The sequence below is a fragment of the Pristis pectinata genome, chromosome 7 (genome assembly GCF_009764475.1).
Source record: "Pristis pectinata isolate sPriPec2 chromosome 7, sPriPec2.1.pri, whole genome shotgun sequence".
Lineage (NCBI taxonomy): Eukaryota > Metazoa > Chordata > Chondrichthyes > Rhinopristiformes > Pristidae > Pristis > Pristis pectinata.
Window position 1 is genome coordinate 88,259,746 of NC_067411.1, and position 26,829 is coordinate 88,286,574.

Consider the following 26,829-nt stretch of genomic DNA (forward strand, 5'->3'; position numbering starts at 1 on the left):
TATGGACATAAGAATATTCCTGGTATCATTGCCTTGAGTGCTGGGAAATTGTAGAACTCATTCATTTTAGCTAGTCACACCTGTTACATATCTCCCAAAATCCATCCATCAGGGAAAAGACCCGTCCCCTGCTCACTCCATTAAGAGAATCAGCAACACCACAATCATAACTACAGCACCATCAGCAGGTTAATGGAGAGCACTTGGGCAGCACTCTACAGTGTTTAGCAGCCAAGGTGATCTGTTCTCGGCATATCCAGAAAGATGATTTCTTGGTGGAAGCCTGACATGGGATTCTTAATGCTGAAAGTGTGGACTGTGTGACTCCTTGCCCTTGTCATCTTCCTCTTGCCTTAGCAGTGTGTATTTACCATGGCACAGCTTTTGCCCTGCTGCTCCCACTGTCTTGACTGTGGTCCTTACTTTTTACAGGCAGTGATTGAGCTTGTCAGATGGGCAAATTATTTTGTGCACAGCAGATTACATTGCGGAACAAAGTGTGAAATAAAAATTAAGTGGCAGTGGGCCATTCGATCGGCTTTGCTTGGTCCATCATTCAGTAAGATGACGACAGTCACTTCTTGCACAAACCCCAAATTGCTTGATTCCCTTGGATAAGTGTAATTATCTTGAATATATTAAGCAACTAAGCCTCCACATCCCTCTTGTGTAGAGAATTCCAAAAAATCACTACCCTCTGAATGAAGAAATTCTTCTCACCTTTGTTGTGGATGGCTAACACCTTGTTTTGATATTGTGACCCCTGTTAGGGGAACATCATTCCTGCATCAATGTTGCCAAGCTCCAAAAGAATGTTGAAATAAAAAAAAGAAATGCTGGAAATGCTCACCACGTCAGGCAGGAGTTCTAGAAAGTGAAACAAAAATAACATTTCAGCTCAAAGGTCCTTCATTGGAACTGCGAAAGGGAGAAAAGTTAGTCTGAAGTTGTAGAGAAGGTTGGTTGGGGGGGGGGAGGGGGAAGGTGATGTATACACAGTGGGAATATCTGTGAAAGGTTGGGGCTAGGATTGCCATGATGATAACTATTGAAGCCATCTCTTAGATAGAAGGCTGTTAGTGTGAAGACAAAGGAATGTATGAAAGCAGATCAAAGGTTCAGGAAATACCCAGCTGATTAGCAGGAGAGCAGAAAACTAAGTATCACAAATGAATAATATATAGCAGAATTGATCAGTTTTGATAAAAACAGAAAACAAGTTAACTGAAATTGTTGAATTCGATTTTGTGTTCTAAGGAATTTTGTTTCTTTCAATATAAAGTGTGAGAGTAAACTTGTTCACTGTTCCCATGGACAAAGTCATGTGTGTATGAGACTGCACTTGACATTTTATGAGCTCACTGGTGTCAATAAAAATTACCTTGTGGGAGTGCAGTTTGCATCATGTTTATTCACTGTTCTTTAAGGACCAAAGCGTGGCTTCCAAGAAAGTCTCGGAGGATGAGTTCTTGGGTGCTGAGCTCTGCTTTGCCTCCTGTGACGTATGTGCAAATGTATCTAGGTCTAGGTGATAGGTCTAGACAGATGTTCATTGTTAATTAGTTGTAGTTGCAGCTGTTAATTAGTTGTTTTCCAAGATGCAAGGAATGGTCAGTCTACAGTGTGAATGTGCAATAAGTGAGCTGACAATCTACAGATCATAATGGCCTGCCTATAAATGCAAGGTGAAAGGGGTTAACTCTTTTATTTTTTTAATTATTCATTTTACAGATATGAATGTCGCTGACAGGATTGGCATTTATTGCCCATCCCTGTTTGCTCTTGAAGGTGGTGCTGAGCCATCATCTTGAACCATTGCAGAAGTTCTCGACAGTGCTCCCACCATGCTGTTGGATTAGAATGTTAGAGATTAGTCTCATTAAAAGTGAAGGAACTGCAATTTATTTCCAAGGCAGGATCGTGTGTGACTGCAAAGGGAAATTGCTGGTAGTGGCTTTCCCAGAAACCTGCTGCCTTTGTCATCCTTGTCATAGTAACTGCAGTGAATTTTGTAGATGGTAGACATTCCAGCCATGTGGTAGATGGGGGTGGCAGTCAACTGGACTGCTTTATTCAGGATGGATTTGGACTGCTTGAGTGTTGTCGGTGCTGCACTCATACAAACAGGGGTAGTTGCCTTAAACGTGGTGGAAAGACTTTTGGTGTCAGCAAGTGAATCACTTGGCATGGAATAGCTAAACTCTGATCTGCTTATGAGCTACAATATTTCTCTGCTGCGCAGTTTTGTTTGTAATCAATGATGATCCCCAGGATGGTGATGGTAACAGCCAACAATGGTCATGCCATTGAATACTTGGGCCAGGTGATTATACACTCTTACTGGAGATGGTCATTCCCTGCCATTTTGCCATTTTTCCTTGGGTCATTTTGCGTGATGTGGTTTGTTTCATTTGCTGAGGAATTACAAATAGAATTGCAGTCATCAGTGAACATCTCTACTTCTAACCAAGGATACTATGCTGAGGAACTCCTGCAATGATGGGATGTTTGACCTCCTGTGCCCACAACCATTTTCCTGTGTGAAATATGATTGCAGCCATCTGAGTATTTTCCCCTTGATGGCCTTTGACTTCAGTTTTTCCAGAGCCCCTTGATACCACATTGAGTTAAATGCTGACTTAATGTCAAGGGAGGTCACTCTCAACTCAATTCAACATTAGTGAAAGGTAGAAAGTTCTGTGAGTGAGCAATGACTCATTGTTCAGACCAATGTAGTGAAAAATTTCATTAGTTTTACCCATTACCTAGTTTTTGGTTACAAAAATCTTGTTGCAAAATGAATAGATGTTACCAATTGGTGATGACACACCCAGAAATATGTGCAATTTTGTTCCACTCTGAATTAATGACATTTTTGACAACCCAGCACTAATTATTTTTGAATTATGTGAATAAATTTTTGGCCCTAGGTTTAGAATGGATTCCTGTAGGGATCACTGTTATCATTAGGTGAATCAAATCAAGGCATTAATGGAACAATTGTTCAGTTTGCATAGGCATTACAAAATAAAGGCTCAAGAGCTCTTAATTTAGGTCAGGTAAATGGGTGGGAGGGCTCAAAAAGTGCTAGAGGAACTCAGTGGATCCGGCAGCATCTCTGGAGGGAAATGGGCAGTTGACGTTTCTGGTTGAGACCCTTCAACTGGACTGGAAAGAAAAGGGGAGATAGCTTCTATAAAATGGTGGAAGGAATGGGTGGCACAAGAGCTAGCAGGTGATAGGTGGATCCAGGTGAGGGGGCACCCCTTCCCTCCACCTTTTTACACTGGCTATCTCCCCCTTTCTTTCCAGTCCAGATGAAGGGTCTCAACCTGTAATGTTGACTGTCTGTTTCCGTCCATAGATGCTGTCTGACCCGCCGAGTTCCTCCAGCACTTTTTGTGTTGCTCCAGATTCCAGCATCTGCAGTTTCTTGTGTTTCTAATGGGTGGGAGGGATTTTTTTTTAGCAAAGTCAAATGATCTACTGTACATGGAAAATGTGGTTTGGGTATGGGGAAAATTTAACATTTTATTTGGGAAATTCTGGCTTGATGTAGATTTAACTGAGCAGGTTCAACTGATTAAATAATTACATTTTACGAGCAGCATGACAAACTTATAAGGATGGCCCCCGTGGCTTTGATTTACATTGCTATGAGGGTAACTCCAACAATGTGCTGAATAAGCACAAGAATGTGGTTTTACAGATTGCCCACAAGTTAGAAAAGACTACTTTGCAGGCATATGACATTCCTGCTCTGCCTGTGACTGTGGATTGAAAGAAAAATAGATAAAGTTTCCTGGAGGGAAATGGGGTAAATAAAACCTGGTTGTTCTATAGGGAAGTAAGAACTGTAATCTTCACACCAGTGAGGTTAATAATATCACTACAATGACTTTGTTTTTATGTTAATTTATTGTTAACAACATTTGGGGGAGTGGTGAAAAGTTCTAAGGACAATAGCAATCCCATCTAAAAATGAGGATCTGAATTTCTCAGTAGGTGCCAATGGTCTAAAAAAAAATGCACAAAATTGCTGTAGTCTGGTTCAACCCCATGGTTTTCTTTTTGGATTTGTGTGAATAAATTCCTGGCCCATTTAATTTGTATAAAGAATACTTAGCTGGATTACACATGTAATGTCAATCCACTGTTCTTATGGAGACACAAGAGACTTCAGATGCCAGAATCCACAACTGCTCAACCTGCTGAATTCCTCCAGCAAATTGTTTGTTGCTCCACTGCTTTTATGTTTTGTTGATGCATATCTTCTTTATTTCTCTCTCTTCTGTTTAATTGCTTAACATATAGTTTTTACTTTTCTGGTGATGCCCAAGGCACAGTTTCTGATTATTGTGCTGCTCCAATCCCTTCTTAGTTGTTTTCGAGCTATTATTTTATGCTGTCATTTCAGGCTGATTCCTTCCTCCCAAGTTAATAGACTCACTGTGACTGCCTGATTTATCCTTCTCTGCTCGGATTTTGACCCAGCCTGATTAAGCCAAGCTCATTCTGAAATGCAGTCTCTATCATCCTGCTTAAGGATCTGGAGGTGTTCAGCATGGCTGTGGCTTTTGTCTTTGTGCACTCATTCAAGCACAGTGCTTGAATCTCAATAGAAGAAGCCCCTTTCTCAACAGAGTTCTTGCAATCTCATTCACTATCTGGGTAATTTATTGATACTCTTCTAGGTTCCTTTCAAACAAAAAAGCCCCGGGTTGAACTGAGCAGAGCTGGATGAAAACCCACCTAATTGTTTAACTACACCCAGTTATGACTGACTTTACAGCTGATTCATGGTTGTGCATTTTGTAACCATGCAACTTCAAAAGTCCTCTGAAGAACACTTCCTTGTATGTTCTTGTTTACCTAGCCCTCGGAAGCACTCTCTCTTGTTTGTGTGAAATCCCAGGAAGACAGAGATGTGAATCAAACACAACAGAGTCAGTCTTGCATTTGTTGTACTACTTATTGTTCAGTTGTTTATTGAACACCTTGTGTCAAAAATGTTTGTACTTCCCTCAGTAGCCACCTGCAAATTTTCTATCATGCCATCTCTGAGTGAGAGGGATGCAGACATGCTTTTCTGAATCTGTTAGGCTGCCTCAACTGGTCTAGCTATCTCCAGATCTCCACCTCTTCCTTGTCATAAAGTATTATATGCACTCAGTGAGAGTTGAGGAAGAGATAAGTGACAGATGAGCAAGTTACACGGGTTGATTAGGTATTTCAAAAAGGAGTTGGGGTTAGTGGTGGAAGTTAGATGTTCACTTCCAGCATTCACTAGTTATTGCAGTATTTTAAAACTGTGCATGAACCATGATCATACTTGTGAAGTGTGTTATCGGATATTTCAATAGAAATTTATTGTTATTGTTTGATATGCATTTTTCTGCAGTAAGAAACCTGTATTAGTTTGTTGACTAATTTTAATATTTATCATAGAATCACATAGCAAAGAAATGGGCCCCTTTGGCCCACCTCATCCATGCCAACTGTGGTGCCTGTCTATGTTAATCCCATTTGCTTCCATCATCCCTCTATGACCTTCCTGTTCAAGTACCTGTCCAAATGCCTTTTAAACATTGTACTTGTGTCTGCCTCTACCACCTCTGGTAGCTAGACAACCACCATCCACTGTATGGAAAAACTTCCTCCTCAGATTTCCTTTAAATTTTTGCCCCCTCACCTTAAACCTGTGTCCTCTGGTTCTATAATTCCCTTGCCCAAGGAAAAAGACTCTGCCTATCTGTCCTGTCTATGCCTGTCTTAATTTTATAGGTTTCTATAACGTCATCCCTCAATCGCCAATGTTCAGTGAGAATAAACCCAGTTTATCTAATCTCTTATAATTACAATTTTTTATAAAAACAACTTCATCCATTTGATCTACTATCATCACAGATTTGTGTATGTGTAATTCCAGGATTTTCTGTTCCTTTAAGTTTTACCATTGCCTATCCTTCATAAAATTGAACTCTAGATTTAGAAATTATGCCTTTTTTATGTTGCATATGTCACCAGTATTACTTAATATAGACCTATTGGTTTCAATTATGAGGAAGTTGTTTGAATCTGTCATCAGAGTTGGAATGGTTTAAGCATTGAGTACTTATGAACTTTTGGAGTAATGGATTTATGACATTAGTTTATGGCTGGCTAATCAGATTGAATTTACTGCGTTTGAGGAGGCCACCAAAATGACTTTGGAGAATGTCTTTGTCTTTGGTATGGATATTCAGATGTCCATCTGATTGGGTAATCCAGTCAGCCAGCCCATGTGGAAAGTTGAAAATTATCACCAGGACTCTATCTTTCACATTTTAAGATTCTAACAGCCCATAAAGAGATCAAACTGCATAACTTATTTTCTAAATAGAAATTGTGTTTTTGTTTGAGACTGTAAAATTAAGCTCTCAGACATATGCAATCGGAATGAAAGTATGGTAAACCTGCTGTTATTATTTTAGAAAAACTCTCATTCCTTTTGGTATTTTTTTTGATAATTACTTTAAACCAACCTGTTTAAAAAAAAAATAACATTTCCTTTCTTTATTCTGCTCCAAATTTGCACATACTTTACTTCTATAATTTAAAATATGCTCAGAATCTCTCTCATTAATTTTCAGTGTACCTTAGCTAGATATTGTTGTTTTGCCATTGCAAGATCCACAATGGAAAGAGACTGAAGTTTTTTTTAATAATTTTGAGTCAGCAATATGAGCTAATTTTTTTTTTGTTTTTGTAGCGATGGGTCAAGAATCCGGAAAAGCAGCTTGGCCCAGACCAGCAGGAGGTTATCAGACTCTCACCGGAAGAAGATATGGGAGAAGGCATGCTTATGTTAGCTTTCGACCATCTATTGCCAAGCCATGGAAACATTTAAAAGAAAGTGAACACCAGTGGGAAGGAATGGAGCTAAACACTGTTTCAAAAGATAATGGCTTATGTGTGTTGTGTTTTAAATATAATATGCACTGTCTAAGAAGAATAAGTAGATTTGGCTTTCAAAAATTTGAGAAAATAGTATGACGCTGAAATGTTTAGAAGTGTAGCCATCAGATATAAAGAATAGTTCTGTCTCCCATGTCTTATGGTACATTTGTAGAAAGCATAATTTCTGAAAATCATTGATATATAGAATTAATTTATTCAGCAAGAAGAATAATTTGCCATATTTGGTTTCACCTTTAGCTAGCAGATCAAATCAGTGACTATTTGAATTAGCCTTTTCATTTTCACCAGTTCAGTTGTAGATATCAATTTTGACATTTTTTTTTGAAATCTCTTATTCAGATTTGATGGAGAAGTTCTCAAAGTAAATTGTCTATTAGGTTCAGTGTTTGATTCATGTCCCTGGTTCATTGTTTCATGAGATTGATAAGCAATTGTTCAAGAGACAAGGTTTTGGCAGCATGTGATTTTTCCCCCCCCCCCCCCCCCCCCCCCCCCCCTCCCCCCACTGTAGAAAATAGTTGAAGCTGATGTTGAGTTAAACTAACAAGGCACTGAATTTTTGTTTTGGATATTTGTTCTCTTTTCTAATTCTATTAGTAGCAGCTGCCCTGCAGCAAAGATGGCATCCAATTTTTTTGTGATTACAACTTAATGAATAAGCACTATTTTTGCCTAATTCATTTTTCCACTAAGATATCAGGATATTTTCGGGGATTTCTAATGTAATGTCAGTAAAGTTTCCAAGAACTTAATGAATTCTCTAAAATAGCCTTTGCATTTCTCCAAGGCAATACCCTCACCTTCATAAGCATAGATGCAATACAAGTGATGAAGGCTGTATTTCACTGGTATATGATGTTCTATGACATCCTTGATTAGGTCTTCAACAGTGTGAGGGAGATTGCTGCTCAGTCAAATATTCTTCCAACCCTTTGAGAATTGCAGTATTCTCTAATTGCTTCAGTACTATCTTGACCCTTTTCAGAGGAGTAATCCATTGATACAACTTTGGATTAATTTGGCGTGTGTGGTTAAAAAAAAATACATTAAGGACATAAGACAGGAGACTGATCTTATTTGTGTTGGTTTTCACTGGTAAAATTGGAATAAAATTTCCCTGATATGGAGGGGAGATGTAATGTAACAGTGGAGAGGATAAGGGATATTATTATCAAGTTCATGACAACGTAAGAAAATAGATGCAGGAGTGGGCCACTCAGCCCCTCAAGCCTCGCCTGCCATAATCTGCTCAGGCTTTCTCCTCTTCTGAGCCAATTCCCCATAGCCTTCAATTTCCTGATGTTGCAAAAATTTATCTGTATGCTCTTTAAATACCTCAAATAATCTAACCTCCACAACTCTGTGGGGTAGAGAATTCTAGAGGTTCACCACTCTATGCATGTACCTCAGTTCTACATGACTGCCCCCTAATCCTGTAACTATGTCTGCTTATTTGAGTTTCTCTCATGAGTGAAAACATTTCTATCATGTCTCCTAAGTATCTTTTATGCCCGAATATGGTCACCCCACATACTTCTAAATGCCAGAGAATGTAGATCTAATTTTATTTAGCTAATCATGAGAGGGCAACGCTCTCATCCCAGGATTTTGCCTGGTGGGTTTATTTGAATTCTATCCATTGCCAGATCTCAACTCCTCTTGATTGAGTTAAAAGATTAGTGATAATGGGAAACAAAGGCCAAGAACTTGAGTTGAAAATTGATGGCCAATATTCTGAAGAATAATGACAGCAACTTCTAAAGTACAATATTCCCATTTAAACATGGAAATGTAGAAGTTTTATTTGGGTGTATTGTGTTGCAACCACCTTGACCGTAATCTCCTGAAATTATGAACTCACAAAAACCTTAGATATTTGTGAGCTATTCTTACTGTTTAGAAAAAAACTCTAAAGGTATGTAGCATTGTCAATTAAGTTATGAAATTTTAATTGTTTACTTAAGATGTAGTTATTAATTAGCAATCTCTCCAACCCTTAAGCAAAGTTATCCAAGTGCATTGTCATTATCTCAATTATTTCATATTTCCTTGTTTTTTAAAATAAATATTTTTTATTAAAAAGTTTGTTTGATTATTTCAGCTTCTACCTTAATCTTGTGTATGGCCAAACCTTCATTTTGATCTTTAAAATGTTTGTAGGGTAGTTGGAAAAATTAGTGGTTTTACAATCTGACCTGCTTCCTGCTCCACCTACTTAATGACGTCACTATTGCTGAAATCTTAGGATTCCCAAGGGCTGACTCCTGACTTCACAAAAGGTTAAGTCATTAGCTAGAGTTCAGAACTGAATGCTGTCAGTTCACCATTTCCAGCAAAATTCAAGTTGATATTTGTGGTAGTGAAAAGAGCAAACGGTCATTAAAATTTCTAGTTTGGTTACCTGTTCCGTGCACAGCAGAATTTTGAAGATGCTCTCTGAGATTGACATGTACACTTGTATTCAATAACTAATTAAACTACAAATGCCTTTTCAGAAAGTATTCAATACAAGTTGTTCAAATACTAAAGAATTAAAGTCTGATACACAACTGTTTATGGTTAAAAATTCTTTGTGCCTGAATTTTGAGAGTGCACTGTTATGGATGTTAAATATGACTTTAGTGGATGCCGGGAAACTTATTTCTTGTACTCTGGACTATAATCTGGCCCATATTTAGGACTTGTCCTAGATCCTACATCATAACCAGCAAGTTGATACTTAAAATATTAAATTTGTCACTTTTTTTGTTAGTGTCCATAAATTATGTTTGTTAATTTACATTTTTGTTAGTAGATTTAGGAGCGGTTTCTGTTCCCTTGACTATGATACATAACAGGCCACACAACATCATCTGCATGGCTTGCTGATTGGAAAAAAATTGCTCTTCCTTTTATCTTTCCTGCTTACCCACCACTTAATTTTAATTCCGATCCCTTCTCTTATTTAAAGCTTACAGTTCATTTTGTACATTGGTATCAATGCTGCAGATGTGTCCACCGTCTTTGGAGAAATTGGAGAAATGAGGAAGTTGTCCGAATAAAGAGGCCTGTCTCGTGCTCTTATCACATAAATATACATAGCCTAATTCTCCCAGATATTCACAACAATATTTAATAACTTGTAACCAAGGACTTTGCAAGATTGGTTTAAAGTGATATGCTGTTAATATTCCATCTTGCCCAATGAAGTTTGAGGTGGTGGAGGTTTAAAATTCATATTCCTTAGGACATCAAAAGTAATAACCTAATAAGGAATATGATTTGCAGAACTGACAGATTGTTATGGACTTGGCATCTAGCTGGTCAAAGTTTAGAAAATATCAGGCTTATTTATTTCAATTTAAGCTTCTATTAAAATTCTATTCAGTTCCTCACTGCAATACAGTTCTTCTGGCAAAGTTATATCATAAAGTAACAAGTCAGTATAATATAATTTATATTTACTTTTTTGAGTTTAAGCCCATGAGTTTAAAAGGAGCATGGGAAACAGGGCCCCAGTGATCCAAATGACAAACCATCAGGATTTCAGAACAATGGGATAGCTGATTAACTGAGTTCTACCATTTAGCATTTTGATTTTTTTTCTACTATTACCTTATGGCCAGTTTTATGAAATTTGTTTTTAGTTAGCAATTTGTACTAATGACCTCTGGGTTGTGCTGGATCCAGTAACATGAGTATAATGCTTCTGTACTTTTTGTCCATATCCATATAGTTTAGATATAATAATAATTAAGGGTGCGTTTAGGAAGCAAAAATCAGTCAGGGCTCTTGAGAGTTGTAAAGTAGCCAGGAAGGAGCTTACAAAGGAATTTAGCAGAGCCAGAAGGGGGCATAAGAAGGCCTTGGCAAGTAGGGTTAAGGAAAAGCCTAAGGCATTCTACACATATGTGAGGAACAAGAGGATGACTAGGGTGAGGGTAGGACCGTTCAGGGATAAGGGGGGATAAATGTGTCAGGAGGTGAAGGAGGCAGGGGAGTTCCTAAGTAAACTTTGCTTCAGTGTTCACTGAGGAGAGGGACTGAGATGAAGGGGAGGTTAACGTAGAACAAGCAAATGTATTGGAGCATGTCGAAGTTAAGAAAGAAGCACTGTTGGAGCTACTAAAAAGCATTAGGATAGATAAGTCCCTAGCCTCGGATAGAATATCCCCCAGGGTAATATGGGAAGCTAGGGAAGAGATTGCTGAAGGGTTAACAATGATCTTTGAGTCTTCCCTGGCCACAGGAGTGGTACCGGCGAATTGGAGGATAGCAAATGTTGTTCCATTGTTCAAGAAAGGTAAAAGGGATAATCCTGGGAATTATAGACTAGCTTGTTTTAAGTCAATGGTGGGCAAGCTATTGGAGAGGATACTTGGGTACAAGATTTATGAGCATTTGTAGACACACATAAGGGATAGTCAACATGGTTTTGTGAAGGGCAGGTCATGCCTATGGGCTGATAGGATAGGGTCATTTAAGAGACTCTTATGCACATGGATTAAAGAAAAATGGAGGGTTATGGGAGGTGAAGTAGAGAGGGGGAATAGATAGAATGTAGATAAGGTTTATATAGGTCAGCACAACATTGTGGGCAGAAGGGCTCATACTGTGCTGTACTGTTCTATGTTTGAGTACTTGAAGTTAGTGCAATGTGAGTACTCTTTTAAAAAAAAAATATATATACACATACATTTTGCACATAACAAATTAGTTTTGGGGTCAAGTATTCAAACATTTTAGCACTGGAATGTGAGTATCAAAATTCCTATCCCTAATGGTTTTCTCTTGGAGTCTGGAGTTCACAGAGCCACTTTGCTTCACTATTTGCTATTGCCTCTGTGTAGCTCAGGTGTTCAAAATGAGAAACTGTTGTTTGGACCAGCTGTAATTTTTTTCAGTCCTCAGTGATGGAATTGTATACATATTCCAATTTATCTTCCCCCAAGTTCATTGTTATATCCTGGGACTTGTACTGTTTTTTTACATTTTAAATTTTCAAAGTTTGATTTTCAAAATTTTAGTAGCAGTAGCAACTTTGGTAATTGATGAGCCTGATTGCAATGCCTCATTGGCTTTCAAAGCCATTCTTACAAAGCTAGTGGTTAGTTGCTGAGGGTGCTCTGGGCCTTGCTGACAAGTTAGGATCTGGCCTCCGAGCAGAACATTAAGCCCAGCACCATTTTGGAATGAAACATGCCCCAGTAACAGTAGAAGATTTCCAATGTACGGTAAAGCTCTGATAACCTGCTATCCCATTGTTCCAAAATTCCAATGCGTCACCATCTGGCTCACAAGGGCCCTGATTCTTGTGCTCCCTTTAAACTTGCTGTGTTCACTGGCAACTCCATTATATGACTTTTAATACTTATTTGTGCTACTGTGTGAATTAAAATTATGTTGGGATATAAATAGGAGTAATATCCAGTGGTCCAACAGTCTGGAAGATCTGCAGTCTAGCATCAACAAAATCCTGAGGTTGCTAGATTATCAAATTTTTACTGTAAAGCGCATCCAGCTGAGGGCCCATTTGTGCTCATTCTGATACTCTATTAGTGCCAAGATGACAATCTGAAAACCTTTTTATCCTTAGACTATGTTTTCTCTTCCCTATCCAAGCTGAAATATTACCCCGGTATCGTGCTGGCCCTTATTTTTTTTATATTACAGCCATCTGTGAGTTACCTAAACAAATGTCTTTTAAAACTCTAGACATGCTCAGTTTTTGTTCCTCCAAATCTATCCTGCTTATTACATTCTCAAAAACCCTTCTCTGAAACCATGTGAACTCTTAACCATTCATATTGGTTTGCAATGTGCCCTCTTTCCACGTCAAATACCCAGTGTATAAATGAAGTACTCCTAGGTAAATATAGTAGTAATAGATATAAAGCAAGTCATCTCTACCCTGCCCCAAAATGTCCTATATCCTCTAAATCGGTATTTCCTTTAGCCTGATTTTACTATCAGTGGCAAAGTATCAGTATGCAAAAGAAAATGCTGGAAATAGCTAGCACAAGGAACAACATTTGAGTCAGAGGGTACTTGAACAGCAAAGTATTAAGCACTTTATATTTAATTCAAATTTCCTGCATCCGCAATATTTTCACTGAAAGTCAAACGATTTTGTACTTGGTCCATGGCTACTCAGAACTGATTTGAAATCACTAAAACTAATGTCAGGTTGATACCAGGTAGCAGGCGAGTAATCTTTATGATATTTATACATTATAAATTTCATACCTTTTATGCCTCAAGCTATGTTTTTTTTCCACTCACCAAATGGGACCATTGATACAGAAATGAGCATGTCTAGGGATGGCAACTTACATGCCAGGAGTTTTCCAGCCTTGAGGAAAACATTGGCATGATGATACACAGTGGAAGCAGGCATGCTGGTGGGCCACCTATTGGATCTGTCAGAATTTTGCATGTACTTTCCCACCTGTGACCATCACACCCACCCTCCCCCATCCCCCCCCAAAAAAAATCATTCACTGCATTTTGTTGCCTCCATAGGCAAGAACACACCCAGAGGTGTTATCTTTGTGGTGTGGGATCTACCTGTTTAAATTTAAGCTGAATCTGAAAATGTGTTCAACAAGGGCAAAGGTTATTTAATATTTGTACTGTCTTTACCAATTAGAATGTAAATATTGTTCTGTGATTACTTGAGTCTGCATTCATTTAAAACAACCCTGGTTGCCTCTGAATACACGGGAGATTGTATTTTTAGTCGCTTATTTCAAAGTACTTGAGATTTAAGATTTTCTTTCTCCCTTCTTCATAGCTGCCAGTGGAATCTTATCAACAAATGAATTGCTTTCACAATGCACTGGATATGACCAAACTATGGATCCCAAAAAAGATGTGGATTTCGAGCCTCAAAAGGAGAATAGATTTTTGTCATCACCTTTGAATCGAGGACTTTTTCAATGTGAGTCCAATGAATTTGTTTTACCCAGTGCTACAGAACCATTAGGCAGTTATTTAGATAGCCAAAATACCGAGTCCCCCAAGTGGTCAATTCCTGGTGATTTTTTTGAGACTGCCTCCAGAAATCAGGGTGGCATTGGTCTTGTAAACATGGATTCATATGAACCAGAAAGTAGTGAAGGAGAGGACGAAGATTCAGCTACTCATTCATCCTTACAAAAAGAGGGAAAGCTTCAGAAAAGATTGGACACAATGCTTTCAGAGTTAGAAAAAGGTGTTGACTATCTTAATGGGCTACAATCCTACCTCTCTGCTGTAATCCATGATGGTAGCAACCAACAAATTGAGCCACCGTGTTCTGTGGCAATGGATAATTTGCCCAATATGGACATTGCTGTTAAAGGACATCAAAGTGAATTGAAAGAGCATCTGAAACCTTTACCAACATTAGGAAATGTGGAAGAAATTAATGGCTATGTCAAGATGGAGGAGATTAAGGAGAAAAGAGAAAGGAATCTTGATAAGAGCTCACTGGGTGTCCAAGCTGGAGGAAACCTATTCTGTTGTATGACAGAGCAACCAAGCTCCTCAGAAATGGTAGTAAGACCAAAGGTTAGGAAGGAGAGAACTGACACCCATTCTATAAGAGATCTGCACTCACCTGATGATCTTTACGGCCATTGTACAAAGGAAATGAAAGGTAACATTGAATGTTGTGGATCAAATTTTGCCTTGTGGAATTGCATGGATAAAATCCATAAAGATTCAAGATCTGGATCTAATGTCAAGGAAACAACTGGTATTCATAAAGAACAGGCTACCAACCAACAAGAAAATCTTGATGATACCATAACAGATAACAGCTTCTGGGATGACTTTGAAAATGATTGTAATATAGGGGAAGAGAGGTAAGGAAACATTTAGTTTAATGACTTGCTGAAGGAATGAAAGTTGATTTATTACTGCGCTCAATAATTACAAATTTGCTAGCTTGTAGTTCCCATGTCTTCCTGTTGGTGATGGTTAAACTTTGTAATACTGTCCTTCAAATGGATTTATAGTTGTGCTTTTGTCATTTGAAAATTCTAAAAATTTTGAGTTAACTGGTCTCCTTGAAGTTTGATGAAAGAAAAGAGCTTTTGTCATTGTTAACCAAATGAAAAATTAGGAATATTTAGATGGCTGCTATTTCAAGGCATTAATTTACCTCTCTCTGTCTGTCCCCTCCCCACACATTCTCCTTAAAAAAGCAGCTCACTAAGCAGTGGTGAGGAGTGGTCAGCAATATGGACCTCTGATTTTGTCTTAGAAAAAATGCACTCTAGTGATGAAAGCTGGGAAACCTTATCAGGAGTTGATGAACAACCAACTGAACCAAACAGCATTAGTAGCAGCTTGGATGAAGAAGCCTTTAACCACTACTTTACTGTGGGGTATGTGCCCAACTTCAATTATCTTCTCTGCTTTTCAGTTCTATCACTTAAGAAATAAATTTTGATGATATTTTTTTTTGCATTCAGCCTCTTGTAAGATAGGCATAATGGACTGGATGTTGCCTTTGTAAAGTTAAACAAGGCTTTGGTGAGAGCACGGCTGCAGTATTGTGTGCAGCTTGCCTAATAAAAGAAATACTTGCCATTGAGGGTGTGCAACAAGGCTCATTAGGTTGATTCCTGCAATGGAAGGACTGTTGTATCACAGATTGAGTCAACTAAGCCAATATTCATTAGCATTTGGAAAATTAGAGATCTAGTTGAAACATACATAGTGTTGGCAGTTTGGATGCAAGGAGAATGTTTCTCCTGGCTGGAGGTTCTATAATCAGGGGTCCTAGTTTTAGGGTGTTGGAAACACTGCAATTTTTTTCCTTTCAAATACTTACTGAATTCCCTTTTGAACACCATGATTGGATCTTCCTCCACTAATCCCCCAGCAGTACATTTTGGACCTGAAGCATTTACTGTTATTTTAAAGAAGCTTATACTCAGGCCACCTTTGGTTCTTTCGCAAATTGCCTTCATTCCATGTCAATTTTTAAATACAGGCAACTCCCACATTACAGCAGTTCGGGTAAAGGGAATCTGTTCTTATTAGAATTCACAAATCACTACCTAAAAATCTGAGATATGGAATAAAAATTCACTCTCATGAAATTTATGTGTCAACATTTATTTTCAGCTTGTGCTTGACACGTGCGCAGATGATGTGGCTTTGCGTTACGGAAAATCGCGGTATAGATGGTTTTCTAGGAACGTAACCCGTCGCCTGTACTTCAGTGAGATCCTCTCACCTTCATTTGTTCCAAGAAGAGCAAGCCAGCTTTTCTAGCCTATCCATGCAGTCAAAGTCATGGTAGTAAATTTCTTCTGCACTCTTCTGAAAGTTTGGCGCTGAAAACTGACACAATACTCCAGCTGTGGTTTAACGAGTATTTTAGAGCATTCATTGCGATTTTCTTGTTCTTGTGCCTTGGTATATTCTGCACTGTTGCTATCACTGATTTATGCATCTCCAGTCTCTTTGTTACTGTACCTCTTAGAAGTGCATTCTCTAATTTATATTGCCTTTCTTTATTCTTTCTACTGATATGTAATATTCCATTTTTAGAAGTTCCATTCCATCTATTTATTCCATTCCATCCTCAATTAGCTTCTTGAAGATGCAACTAGCAAAACAAATGAGGGGGAAATCAGATGCTGTGTATATGGGCTATCAGAAGGCCTTCAATAACCTGTTGTGTTCCACCTTATTGAAGACAATCAGAGGATAGGGGATTGAGTAATACATTGGTGTTGGTTGAGCATTAGTAATGGAACAGCAAACAATAGGAATTAAAGGAGTCATTTCTGGATTGAGCGGCTGTGACTCAGCCTCTGCAGGACTATGCGGAGGAACCCCAGCTGATCATAAGCTTTGTGGAAAAATGCAAGGTCCACTTTGGTGGAAAAGGTGGAATAGCAGAGTATTTCTTCAAATAATGAGAATGTGAAAGGGTTTGGTCTCGGTACACAAATCAATGAAAGTTAGTAGACAGGTAACATAAAGCAATTGGGAGGGCAAATAATAGGCTAGTCTTTACTGTAAGAGGATTTGAGTACAAGAGTAAAGATGTCTCACTGCAATTACGTAGGGCCGTAGTAAGGCTGTGCCAGGCATATTTTGTACAGGTCTGGTTTCCCGACCTAAGGAAAGATATGCTTGTAATATGGGAAATGCAACAAAACTTTACTATATTGATTACTGTGTTAGAGGCATGTCCTATGAGAAAAGATTAAGTAGATTGGGCCTGTACTCTCTGTGATGTTAAGAAGAATGAAAGGTAGATCATAGAACATAGAATAGGACAGCACAGGAACAGGCTCTTCAGTCCACAATGTCTGCGCTGAACATGATGCCAAATTAACCTAATTCTCTTGTGTCTGTACATGATCCATATCCCTCCATTCCCTGCATATTCATGTGTCTAACAGCCTCTTAAACACTACTGTCGTATCTGCTTCCACCACTCTCCCTGGCAACCTGTTCCAGTCACCTATGACTCTCTGTATATAAAAGAAACTTTCCCCACATATCTCCTTTCCCCCTCTCACCTTAAATGCATGTCCTCTAGCACTTGACATTTCTACCCTGGGGGAAAAAGATTCTGACTCTACTCTATCTATGTCTCTCATTGTAAACTTCTATTGGGTCTTCCCTCAGCCTCTGCTCCAGAGAAAACAACCCAAGTTTGTCCAACCTTTCATTATAGCTCATACCCTCTATTCCAGGCAGCATCCTGGTAAACCTCTTCTGTATCCTTTCCAAAGCCTCCACATCCTTCCTGTAATGGAGCAACCAGAATTGCACATAATACTCCAGGCGTGACCTGACCAAAGTTTATTATAGCTGCAACATGACTTCCTGACTCTTAAGCTCAGTGCCTTGACCAATGAAGGCAAGCACGCCAGTCACTGCCTTTGCTACCCTATCTACTTGCATGGCCACTTTCAGGGAGCTTTGGACTTGGACCTCTGTACACCAGTGCTGTTCAGGGTCCAACCATAAACTGTATACTTTCCACTGACATTAGACCTCCCAAAGTGCAACACCTCACACTTGCTGCCATCTGCCATTTCTCCACTCCTATCTGCAACGGATCTGTATTCTGCTGTATCCTTTGACAGCCCTCTACTCTGTCCACAACTCCATCAACCTTTGTGATGTCTGCAAACTTACTGCTTACCTACATTTTCATCCAAGTCATTTATATATATCACAAACAGCACTGATCCCTGTAGAACACCACATGGACCTCCAGCCAGAATAACACCCTTCCGTCACTATCCTCCGTCTTCTATGGGCAAGGCAATTCTGAATCCAAACTACCAAGTCACCGTGGATCCCATGCATCTTAACCTTCTGGATCAGTCTACCATGAGGGACCTTGTCAAGTGCCTTGCTAAAAATCCATGTAGACAACATCCACTGCCCTACCCTCATCAGTCGCATTGGTCACCTCCTCAAAAAAAAAAACTCAATCAATTTTGTAAGCCATGACCTGTCCCGCACAAAGCCATGCTAACTGTCCCTAATCAGGCCATGTTTTTCCAAAGGTGCGTAAATCCTATCCCTAAGAATCCTCTCCATTAGCTTCCCTACCACTGATGTGAAGCTCACTGTTCTTTAAGTTCCTGGATTATCCCTATTTTCTTCTTGAAAAAAAGAACAACATTGGTTACTCTCCAGTCCTCCAGGACCTTGCCTTTTGCTCATGAAGATACAAAAATCTTCGTCAAGGCCCCAGTAATCTCCTCTCTTACAATAACCTGGGATATATCCTATTAGGCCCTGGGGACTCCATGCTATTCAAAAGACCCAGCACCATCTCCTTCCTGATCTCAAAATGCCCTTACACATTAACATGCCCCACACTGCTCTCGCTATCCTCCATGTCCTTCACTTTGGTGAATAACGATGCAAAGTACTTATTTAGTACCTCGCCCTCATTCTCCAAGCATAAAGATGAGATAATCTCAATGAAACATAAAATTCTCACATAGATATAGCAATGGTGGTTCTCTTGGCTTGGGTGTTTAGAACCAGAGTTGACCATTTGGAACTGAGAAGAGTTGATATTTCTCTACATAGAGGTTAGTGATTATTTGACATTCTCCACCCAAGAAGTGTGTAGAGGTTCATTCGTTGAGTATACTCCAGACAGACGTTGATAAATTTTTGGATATTAAGAGAATCAAGAGATATGGGGTCATGAATTGAAAATGGTTCTGAAATAAAAGATCGGCTATGGTCTTATTGAATGGCAGGGCATGCGCAAATGGTCTACTCCACTGTTTCTAATATAACCATATTTTATTTCTGCAGAGAACCAGCCTCCTTGGAAGAAGGAGAGATTCCTTGGGTGGCATTTAATGAAGAAAGTGATAGCACTAGTAGCAGCAGCAGCAGCAGCAGCACCGATGAGACTGAAGGGCTAGGTCAACTTGGGCATTCAGGACTTCTAATTCTAAATGACAGCAACAACTTTGAAGATGATTCCAGCATAAGTGAAGATTTGGATATGGAATGGAGGTTTGTAAGTTTTTAATATTTTTGTTGGTATTCAGGTATCTCGTGCAGCTGGTATAATCCCATTATGTGTGTGCATGACGGCTTTGTGTGTGTGTGTGTGTGTGTGTATGAAAACTTTGTCATGTTCACTCATTATCTTGCTTCACGTTGCTAAGCTCTTCTCACCTCAGCCCTGACAGATGACAGGTTATGTTTCGGAGTAGTCATAAGGAGATAAATTTTGTTTTCCTTTGTACAATTATGTCATGGCATTATAGATGAATGCCACCTAGCATGGCTTTTTTTTTCCCTTTACAGTGTTCTTGTGAACTGAGACAGAGCTTTAAGGCCCCCAGCAGTAGGTTAGATTAATAAATGTTATTAAAACTCAGATCTTTCAAATATTTTGCTTTTTCAATCTAGGCAGTTACCGTTTCCTTGTTTCTTGAATTTTCAGGTTTTTAACCTGAGAAAGTAAGATATTTTGTTTTAAGATTCAGCGAGATGATGCATCCAGCTTCCCTGTGAAATCTGACAGTCAGCATTCAGTGAGTCAGATGCCGAACCATTGTGATGTCCAACAACTCAATAGCAGATTATCAGAGTTTTTACTGAATATTGATCCTGAAAAATACTTTAAGAATGTAAGAAAATAGAGCAGTAGGAGGCTACTTAGCACATAACCCTGTTTGGTCATTCAATATCATCATGGCTGATCTGCCCAGGTATTATCTCCTCTTCTGTGCCAGTCCTCCACAGCTTTCAATTCCCTGATCTTTCAAAAATGTATTTACTTCCTCTTTAAATGCCCCCAGTGATTGCGCCTCGGGTAGAAAACTCCAGAGTTTAACCACACTCTGTGAGAAGTTCTTATGCACCTCAATTTTAAGATGAACACCCCTAATCTTGTCCTCTCGTTCCAGAGTCTCCCACTAGTGGAACCATCTCCTCATCAACCTGTCATATCTTCTAAGGATCTTGTATGTTTCAAAAAGATCAGCACTCATTCTTCTAAATACCAAAGAATATAGATGTAAGTTCTTTAGCCACTCATGACAGGACAAAGCTCTCATCCCACCAAAACTCTGCATAGTACTCCAGGTGTCACTTCACAATTGTAGTAATACTTCCCTATTTCTAAACTTCAACCCGTGTGCAATAAAGACCATTTGTTCACTAGAACAGCTAGATCCCTCTGTACTTCCCTCATCTACAATCTTTCTCCATTTAGGTAGTCTCCATTTACATTTCTCTTAAGTACATGAACTCACACTTTCCCACATCAATCTCCACTTTCATCCACTCACTCACCCTTTCTCTGTCCCATTATATCCTGATTGAAACATTCCCTCCCACCTTGCACTTTGACTCCTCGTCCAGATTATTAATATGCATTGTAAGCAATTGAAGACCAACAACTGATCCTTGGGGCAGTCCACTAGTTAGATCCTTCTTGCCAGCCTGAAAAAGACCCATTTATTCAAATTCTTTGTCTTCTATGCCATAATGTATCTTCAGTGCCTGCCAACACATTTCTCCTAATACTTGTGCACTACTACATTTTTATGTGGCACCATGTTGGGTGCTTTCTGAAGACCCAAATACACATCTTCAGTTTCCCTTTCTGTCAACTCTACATGTTGCATCGTTGAAGAACTCTGGCAAATTTGTCGAACTTGGTTTGCCTTTCATAAAACCACATTGACTTGGTTAGATTACATTAAGCTTCTCAGTTTCTTCCTTGTTTACAGGCTACAGCATCTTACCAACAGTAGATGTTAAGTTAACAGGCCTATGGTGACCTGTTTTTGTCTTCCTCCCTTTATAAACAATATAGACATATTTGTGGTTTTCCAATCTGAATGTGGTTGTTACGACACCCACTTTAGGCTGCATTGGCAGTCTTTTGTACATAATTGCAGTACTTCGTCCTGTACTCTTATAAGAAAAAGCAGACTATTTGGTATGAAGTTCCCAAAATTTAATGCCTTCACCATTTAAGTTTTAAGCTCTGGGATATAATGTTTCACCTTGCACCTTTAGTTTCACCTTGCAGGGTCGGGAATTGGAGCGAGATTTGGAGCAGGAGCTTTGAAAAGAGGTGAGTCTCTGTGCGTGTGGTTGTGAGTTTCACTTTGCAGAGTCAGGAGTTGGAGCGGGAGGTTTGAAAAGAGGTGAGTCTGTGTGTGTGTGTGCTTGTGAGTTTCACCTTGCAAGAACCTAAAAGAGGCACACTTGCAAATTGTTATTAGTTGATTGGCTAATTAACAGCAAGGAATAAAAGGAAAGTAGGTATAAGTGGGGCGGCCATTGTTAGAGTAGACCAGTGTTAGAGTGGAGCACTTGAGGCTTTGGCTCAGGAGGCTTCGGCGAGAGGAGGCGGAGGCTGAGGTAAGTCTCTGGTAAGTTTCTTTCTGTTTTCTTTCTCTGATATTTCCTTTAGTGCCAGGCTAGAGTAGCTAGAATGGCTCCAAGGTCAGTGGTGTGTTCATCTTGTGAGATGTGGGAGTTCTGGGAGACCTCCAGTCTCCGTGATAACTACATCTGCACGAGGTGCATCCAGCTGCAGCTCCTTACATACTGTACAGAAGAACGAGGAGCTCATATAGATACAGGGAGGCAGTCACTCCTAAACTGCAGGAGGCAGGTAGCTGGGTGACTGTCAGGAGAAGGAAGGGGAATTGGCAGGTAGTGCAGAGTACCCATGTGGCCGTTCCCCTGAATATCAGGTATACCGCTTTGGATACTGTTGAGGGGGACGACCTACCGGGGGAAACCCACAGTGACCAGATCTCTGGCACTGAGCCTGATTGTGTGGTGCAGAGGGAAGGGGGGAGAAGAGGAGAATGGTAGTGATAGGGGATTCAATAGTAAGAGGGGCAGACAGGAGACTCTGTGGATGTGAAAGAGACTCCAGATAGTATGTTGCCTCCCGGCTGCCAGGTTCAGGGACATCTCAGATCGGGTCCACAGCATTCTGAAGGGGGAGGGCAAATGGCCAGAGGTTGTGATACTTATTGGTTCCAATGACATAGGTAGGAAAGGATATGAGGTCCTGAAGAGGGAATATAGGGAGCTAGTTAGGAAGCTGAAAAGCAGGACCTCAAGGGTAGTAATCTTTGGATTGCTGCCTGTTCCATGCATCAGTGAGAGTAAGAATAGGTTGATTTGGCAGATGAATGTGTGGCTGAGGAGTTGGTGCAGGGGGCAGGGTTTCAGATTTGTTGATCGTTGGGATCTCTCCTGGGGAAGGTATGACTTGTACAAAAGGAATGGGTTACACCTGAACTGGAGGAGAACCAATATTCTTGTGGGCAAGTTTGCTCGAACTGTTGGGGAGGGTTTATACCAGTTTGGTAGGGGATGGGAACACGAGTGATAGGTCAGAGGTTGGTGCATTTAGTGTACAAGTAGATGCAGTGTGCAGAAAGACTGTGAGGAAGGATAGGTAGTTGAAAGGGCAAAATTGCAGTCAGTTGGATAGGCTGAAGTGTGTCTACTTTAATGTGAGAAGTATCAGGAACAAGGGTGATGAACTTAGAGCGTGGGTAAGTACATGGAACTACGATGTTGTGGCCATTACAGAGACTTGGCTGTCACAAGGGCAGGAATGGCTGTTGGATATTCTGGAGTTTAGATGTTTCAAAAGCGACAGGGATGGAGGTGAAAGAGATGGGGGAGTGGCTTTGCTGATCAGGCACAGTATCACAGCTGTAGAAAGGGAGGATGTACTGGAGGGATCATCTACTGAGTCAGTGTGGGTGGAAGTCGGAAACAGGAAGGGAGCGATATTCTACAGACCCCCCCCCAATAGCAGCAGAGACACTGAGGAGCAGATCGGGAGGCAGATTTTGGAGAGGTGCAAAAATAACAGGGTTGTTGTCATGGGTGATTTCAACTTCCCTCATATTGATTGGCACCTGCTTAGTGTAAAGGTGATAGATGGGGCAGAGTTTGTTAGGTGTGTCCAGGAAGGATTCCTGACCCAGTATGTGGACAGGCCGACTAGAGGAGAGGCCATACTGGACTTGATGCTAGGCCATGAGCCTTACCAGGTTTCAGATCCAGTGGGAAAGCATTTTGGAGACAGTGACCATAACTCCTTGACCTTTACCATAGCCTTGGAGAGGGATAGGAGCAGACGATTTGGGAAAGTATTTAATTAGGGGAGGGGGCATTATGATGCTATTAGGCAGGAACTTGGGAGTGTAAATTGGGAACAGATGTTCTTGGGGAAGTGCACAATGGAAACGTGGAGGTTGTTTAGGGAGTACTTGCATGGTGTTCTGGATAGGTTTGTCCCATTGAGGCAGGGTAAGGATGGTAGAGTGAAGGAACTGTGGTTGACAAGAGACATAGAATATCTTGTCAAGAGGAAGAAAGAAGCTTACCCAGGGTTTAGAAAGCAAGGATCAGACATGGCTCTGGAGAGTTACAAGATAGCCAGGAGGGAGCTTAAGAATGGACAAGGGAGTAGAAGGGGTCATGAGAAGGCCTTGGCGAGCAGGATTAAGGAAAACCCCAAGGCATTCTATGCATATGTGAAGAATAGGAGGATGACTAGAGTGAGGGTAGGACCAATCAGAGATAAAAGAAGAAACGTGCCTGGAGTTGGAAGAGGTAGGGGAGGTCCTTAATGAATACTTTGCTTCAGTATTCACGAGTGAGAGGAAGCTTGACGTTTGTGAGGATGGTGTATAACAGGCTGATGTGGTAGGGCATATCGATGTGAGGAAAGAGGATGTGCTGGAACTTCTGAGAAACATTAGGATAGATAAGTCACTGGGGCCGGACAGGATACATCAAAGATTATTACGGGAAGCAAGGGAAGAGATTGCTGTGCCTTTGGCGATGATCTTTGTGTCCTCACTGGCTACAGGAGTAGTGCCAGATGATTGGAGGGTGACAAATGTTGCTCCTTTGTTCAAAAAGGGAGTGGGGACAACCCTGGGAATTACAAGCCAGTGGGTCTTTCTTCAGTGGTGAGCAAATTTCTGGAGAAGATTCTTAGAGGCAGGATTTATGGGCATTTGAAGAAGCATAGGCTGATTAGGGACAGTCAGCATGGCTTTATGAGGGGCAGGTCGTGCTTCACGAGCCTGATTGAATTTTTTGAGGATGTGACAAAGCACATTGATGAAAGTAGAGCAGTGGATGTGGTGTTCATGGATTTTAGTAAGGCGTTTGATAAGGTTCCTCATGGAAGCCTCATTCAGAAAGTCAGGAGGCATGGGATCCGGGGAAACTTGGCTGTGTGGATTCAGAATTGGCTCGCTCATAGAAGACGGTGGTTGTAGATGGAGCATATTCTGACTGGAGGTCGGTGACAAATGGTGTTCCGCAGGGATCTGTTCTGGGACCCCTGGTCTTTGTGATTTTTATAAATGACTTGGATGTGGAAGGGTGGGTTAGTAAGTTTGCTGATGACACAAAGGTTGGTGGTGGTGTGGATAGTGTAGAAGGTTGCTGTAGATTACAACAGGACATTGATAGAATGCAGAGCTGGGCTGAGAAGTGGCAGATGGAGTTCAACCTGGAAAAGTGTGAAGTGATACACTTTGGAAGATCGAATTTGAAGTCAGGATACAAGGTTAATGGCAGGCCTCTTAGCAGTATGAAGCGTCAAAGGGATCTTGGGGTCCACGTCCATAGATCCCTCAAGGTTGCCGCACAGGTTGATAGGGTTGTTAAGAAGGCGTATGGAGTGTTGGCCTTCATTAGTTGGGATATTGAGTTCAAGAGCCGCGAGGTAATGTTGCTGCTCTATAGAAATCTGGTCAGACCACACTTGGAGTATTGTGTTCAGTTCTGGTCGCCTCATTATAGGAAGGATGTGGAAGCTTTAGAGAGGTTGTAGAGGAGATATACCAGGATGCTGCCTGGATTGGAGAGCATGTTTGAGGACAGGTTGAGCGAGCTAGGGCTTTTCCCTTTGGAGTGAAGAGGATGAGAGGTGACTTGATAAAGGTGTACAAGATGATAAGAGGCTTAGATCGAGTGGACAGTCAGAGACTTTTTCCCAGGGTGAAAATGGCTAACACAAAGGGGCATAATTTTAAGGTGATTGGAAGAAGGTATAAGGGGGATGTCAGAGGTAAGTTTTTTTACATAGAGAGTAGTGGGTGCATGGAATGCACTGCTGGCAGAGGTGGTGGAGGCAGATACATTAGGGACATTTAAGAGACTCTTAGATAGCCACATGAATGACAGAAAAATGGAGGGCTATGTGGGAGGGAAGGGTTAGATAGATCTGAGAGCAGGATAAAATGTCGGCACAACATTATGGGCCGAAGGGCCTGTACTGTGCTGTAACGTTGTACGTTTTTTCCTTTTCTAGCTAACCAAATAGAATGTCTTATTGCAAAGATAGATATTTCACTTTCTTGTCTGACTGGACAAAGTCTCAGAACTTGATGAAAAGTGACATATTGCATAGTCTATATCACTGCAGTTCTGAAAAGAGTTAAGATGGGTACATTAATGTTTTTCTTCTTCCTTTCTTCAGTTATTGCCTTCTTGCAGACAAAAAAAGTTCTAGAAAACCAGAATGACTAAATCTTGAACAGGCTTTGCAAAACAGCTGAATTACTGATGTATATTATGTTTTTCAGAGACAAGTTTAAGTGAAGCTATTGGTTTCTGTATGGCCTCTGCTTGTACATTTTAATTCGCATAAATACTTGAGTGAAAATTTTAAAAACCTTTTACTTTTGCTAGAGGATAATTTTTTTAATTCTAAGGCAGGAAAAAGTATCAACCCATCTCTTCGTGGTTCAGGTAAGGAGGCCTCGAGGTTAATAATTTTTTTTTACAAAGTGTTTGACAAATGCTTTCATATTGCCTATTTCAGACTGCTAGATGAACTTGGTGAAGGACTTGCAGCTCAAGCTATATCATCTGTTGATCCACAGCTCCTTACGTTCATGGCTCTAGAAGAGCGATTGGCTCAAGCAATGGAGGTGGTAAACCTTTATGTTATATGAAACCCAGAAATTTTTAATTGAATAAACTAGGATTTTTATATTATATCTGTATATTTTATTCTACTTTTATACTGTTAGAATCCTGAATATAGCCTTTTGAGCAGCTTGTTTCAAAATTTGATTGTCAAGTTCATGTTTAATGAAACATTTTTAACTATTCTAGCTATCCTTGTTAATGGATTAATTATATTTAAGCAGAAGAAATGATTAACAATGTCTTTTCCCTTTCAATTCTGAGTGTTGGGTTCAAATCCGGTTTTAAACCATTAACAAGGCCCTACTACAATAATGAAATTGTATTGATGTCACCTTTCACATCTTCATGGTAACATCCTCATGATAATATCAAAGTTTATGGATGGGCATAGATATGGGGAAGGAACATATTGGCACTGAGGGGATGTGAGTGTTTTGAACTATT

General features: G+C 40.1%; 1 protein-coding gene across 15 annotated transcripts in view; it reads left to right on the forward strand.

Annotated features, from left to right (window-relative positions):
• pja2 (praja ring finger ubiquitin ligase 2) overlaps positions 1–26,829 on the forward strand; it is an 88,661-nt gene that overhangs the window by 39,313 nt on the left and 22,519 nt on the right. For 9 of the 15 annotated variants that reach the window (XR_007956704.1, XM_052020504.1, XM_052020502.1 and 6 more), the window contains 5 exons: positions 6,752–6,952; positions 13,733–14,786; positions 15,129–15,311; positions 19,240–19,446; positions 26,276–26,384. Coding sequence is in view for 14 of the 15 variants with exons in the window: in XM_052020504.1 (XP_051876464.1) it covers positions 6,752–6,952; positions 13,733–14,786; positions 15,129–15,311; positions 19,240–19,446; positions 26,276–26,384 (1,754 nt within the window). In the remaining variant the exon portion in view is untranslated. The remainder of the gene's footprint in view (positions 1–6,751; positions 6,953–13,732; positions 14,787–15,128; positions 15,312–19,239; positions 19,447–26,275; positions 26,385–26,829) is intronic. The other 6 variants (XM_052020516.1, XM_052020508.1, XM_052020514.1 and 3 more) reach the window with 3 other exon arrangements.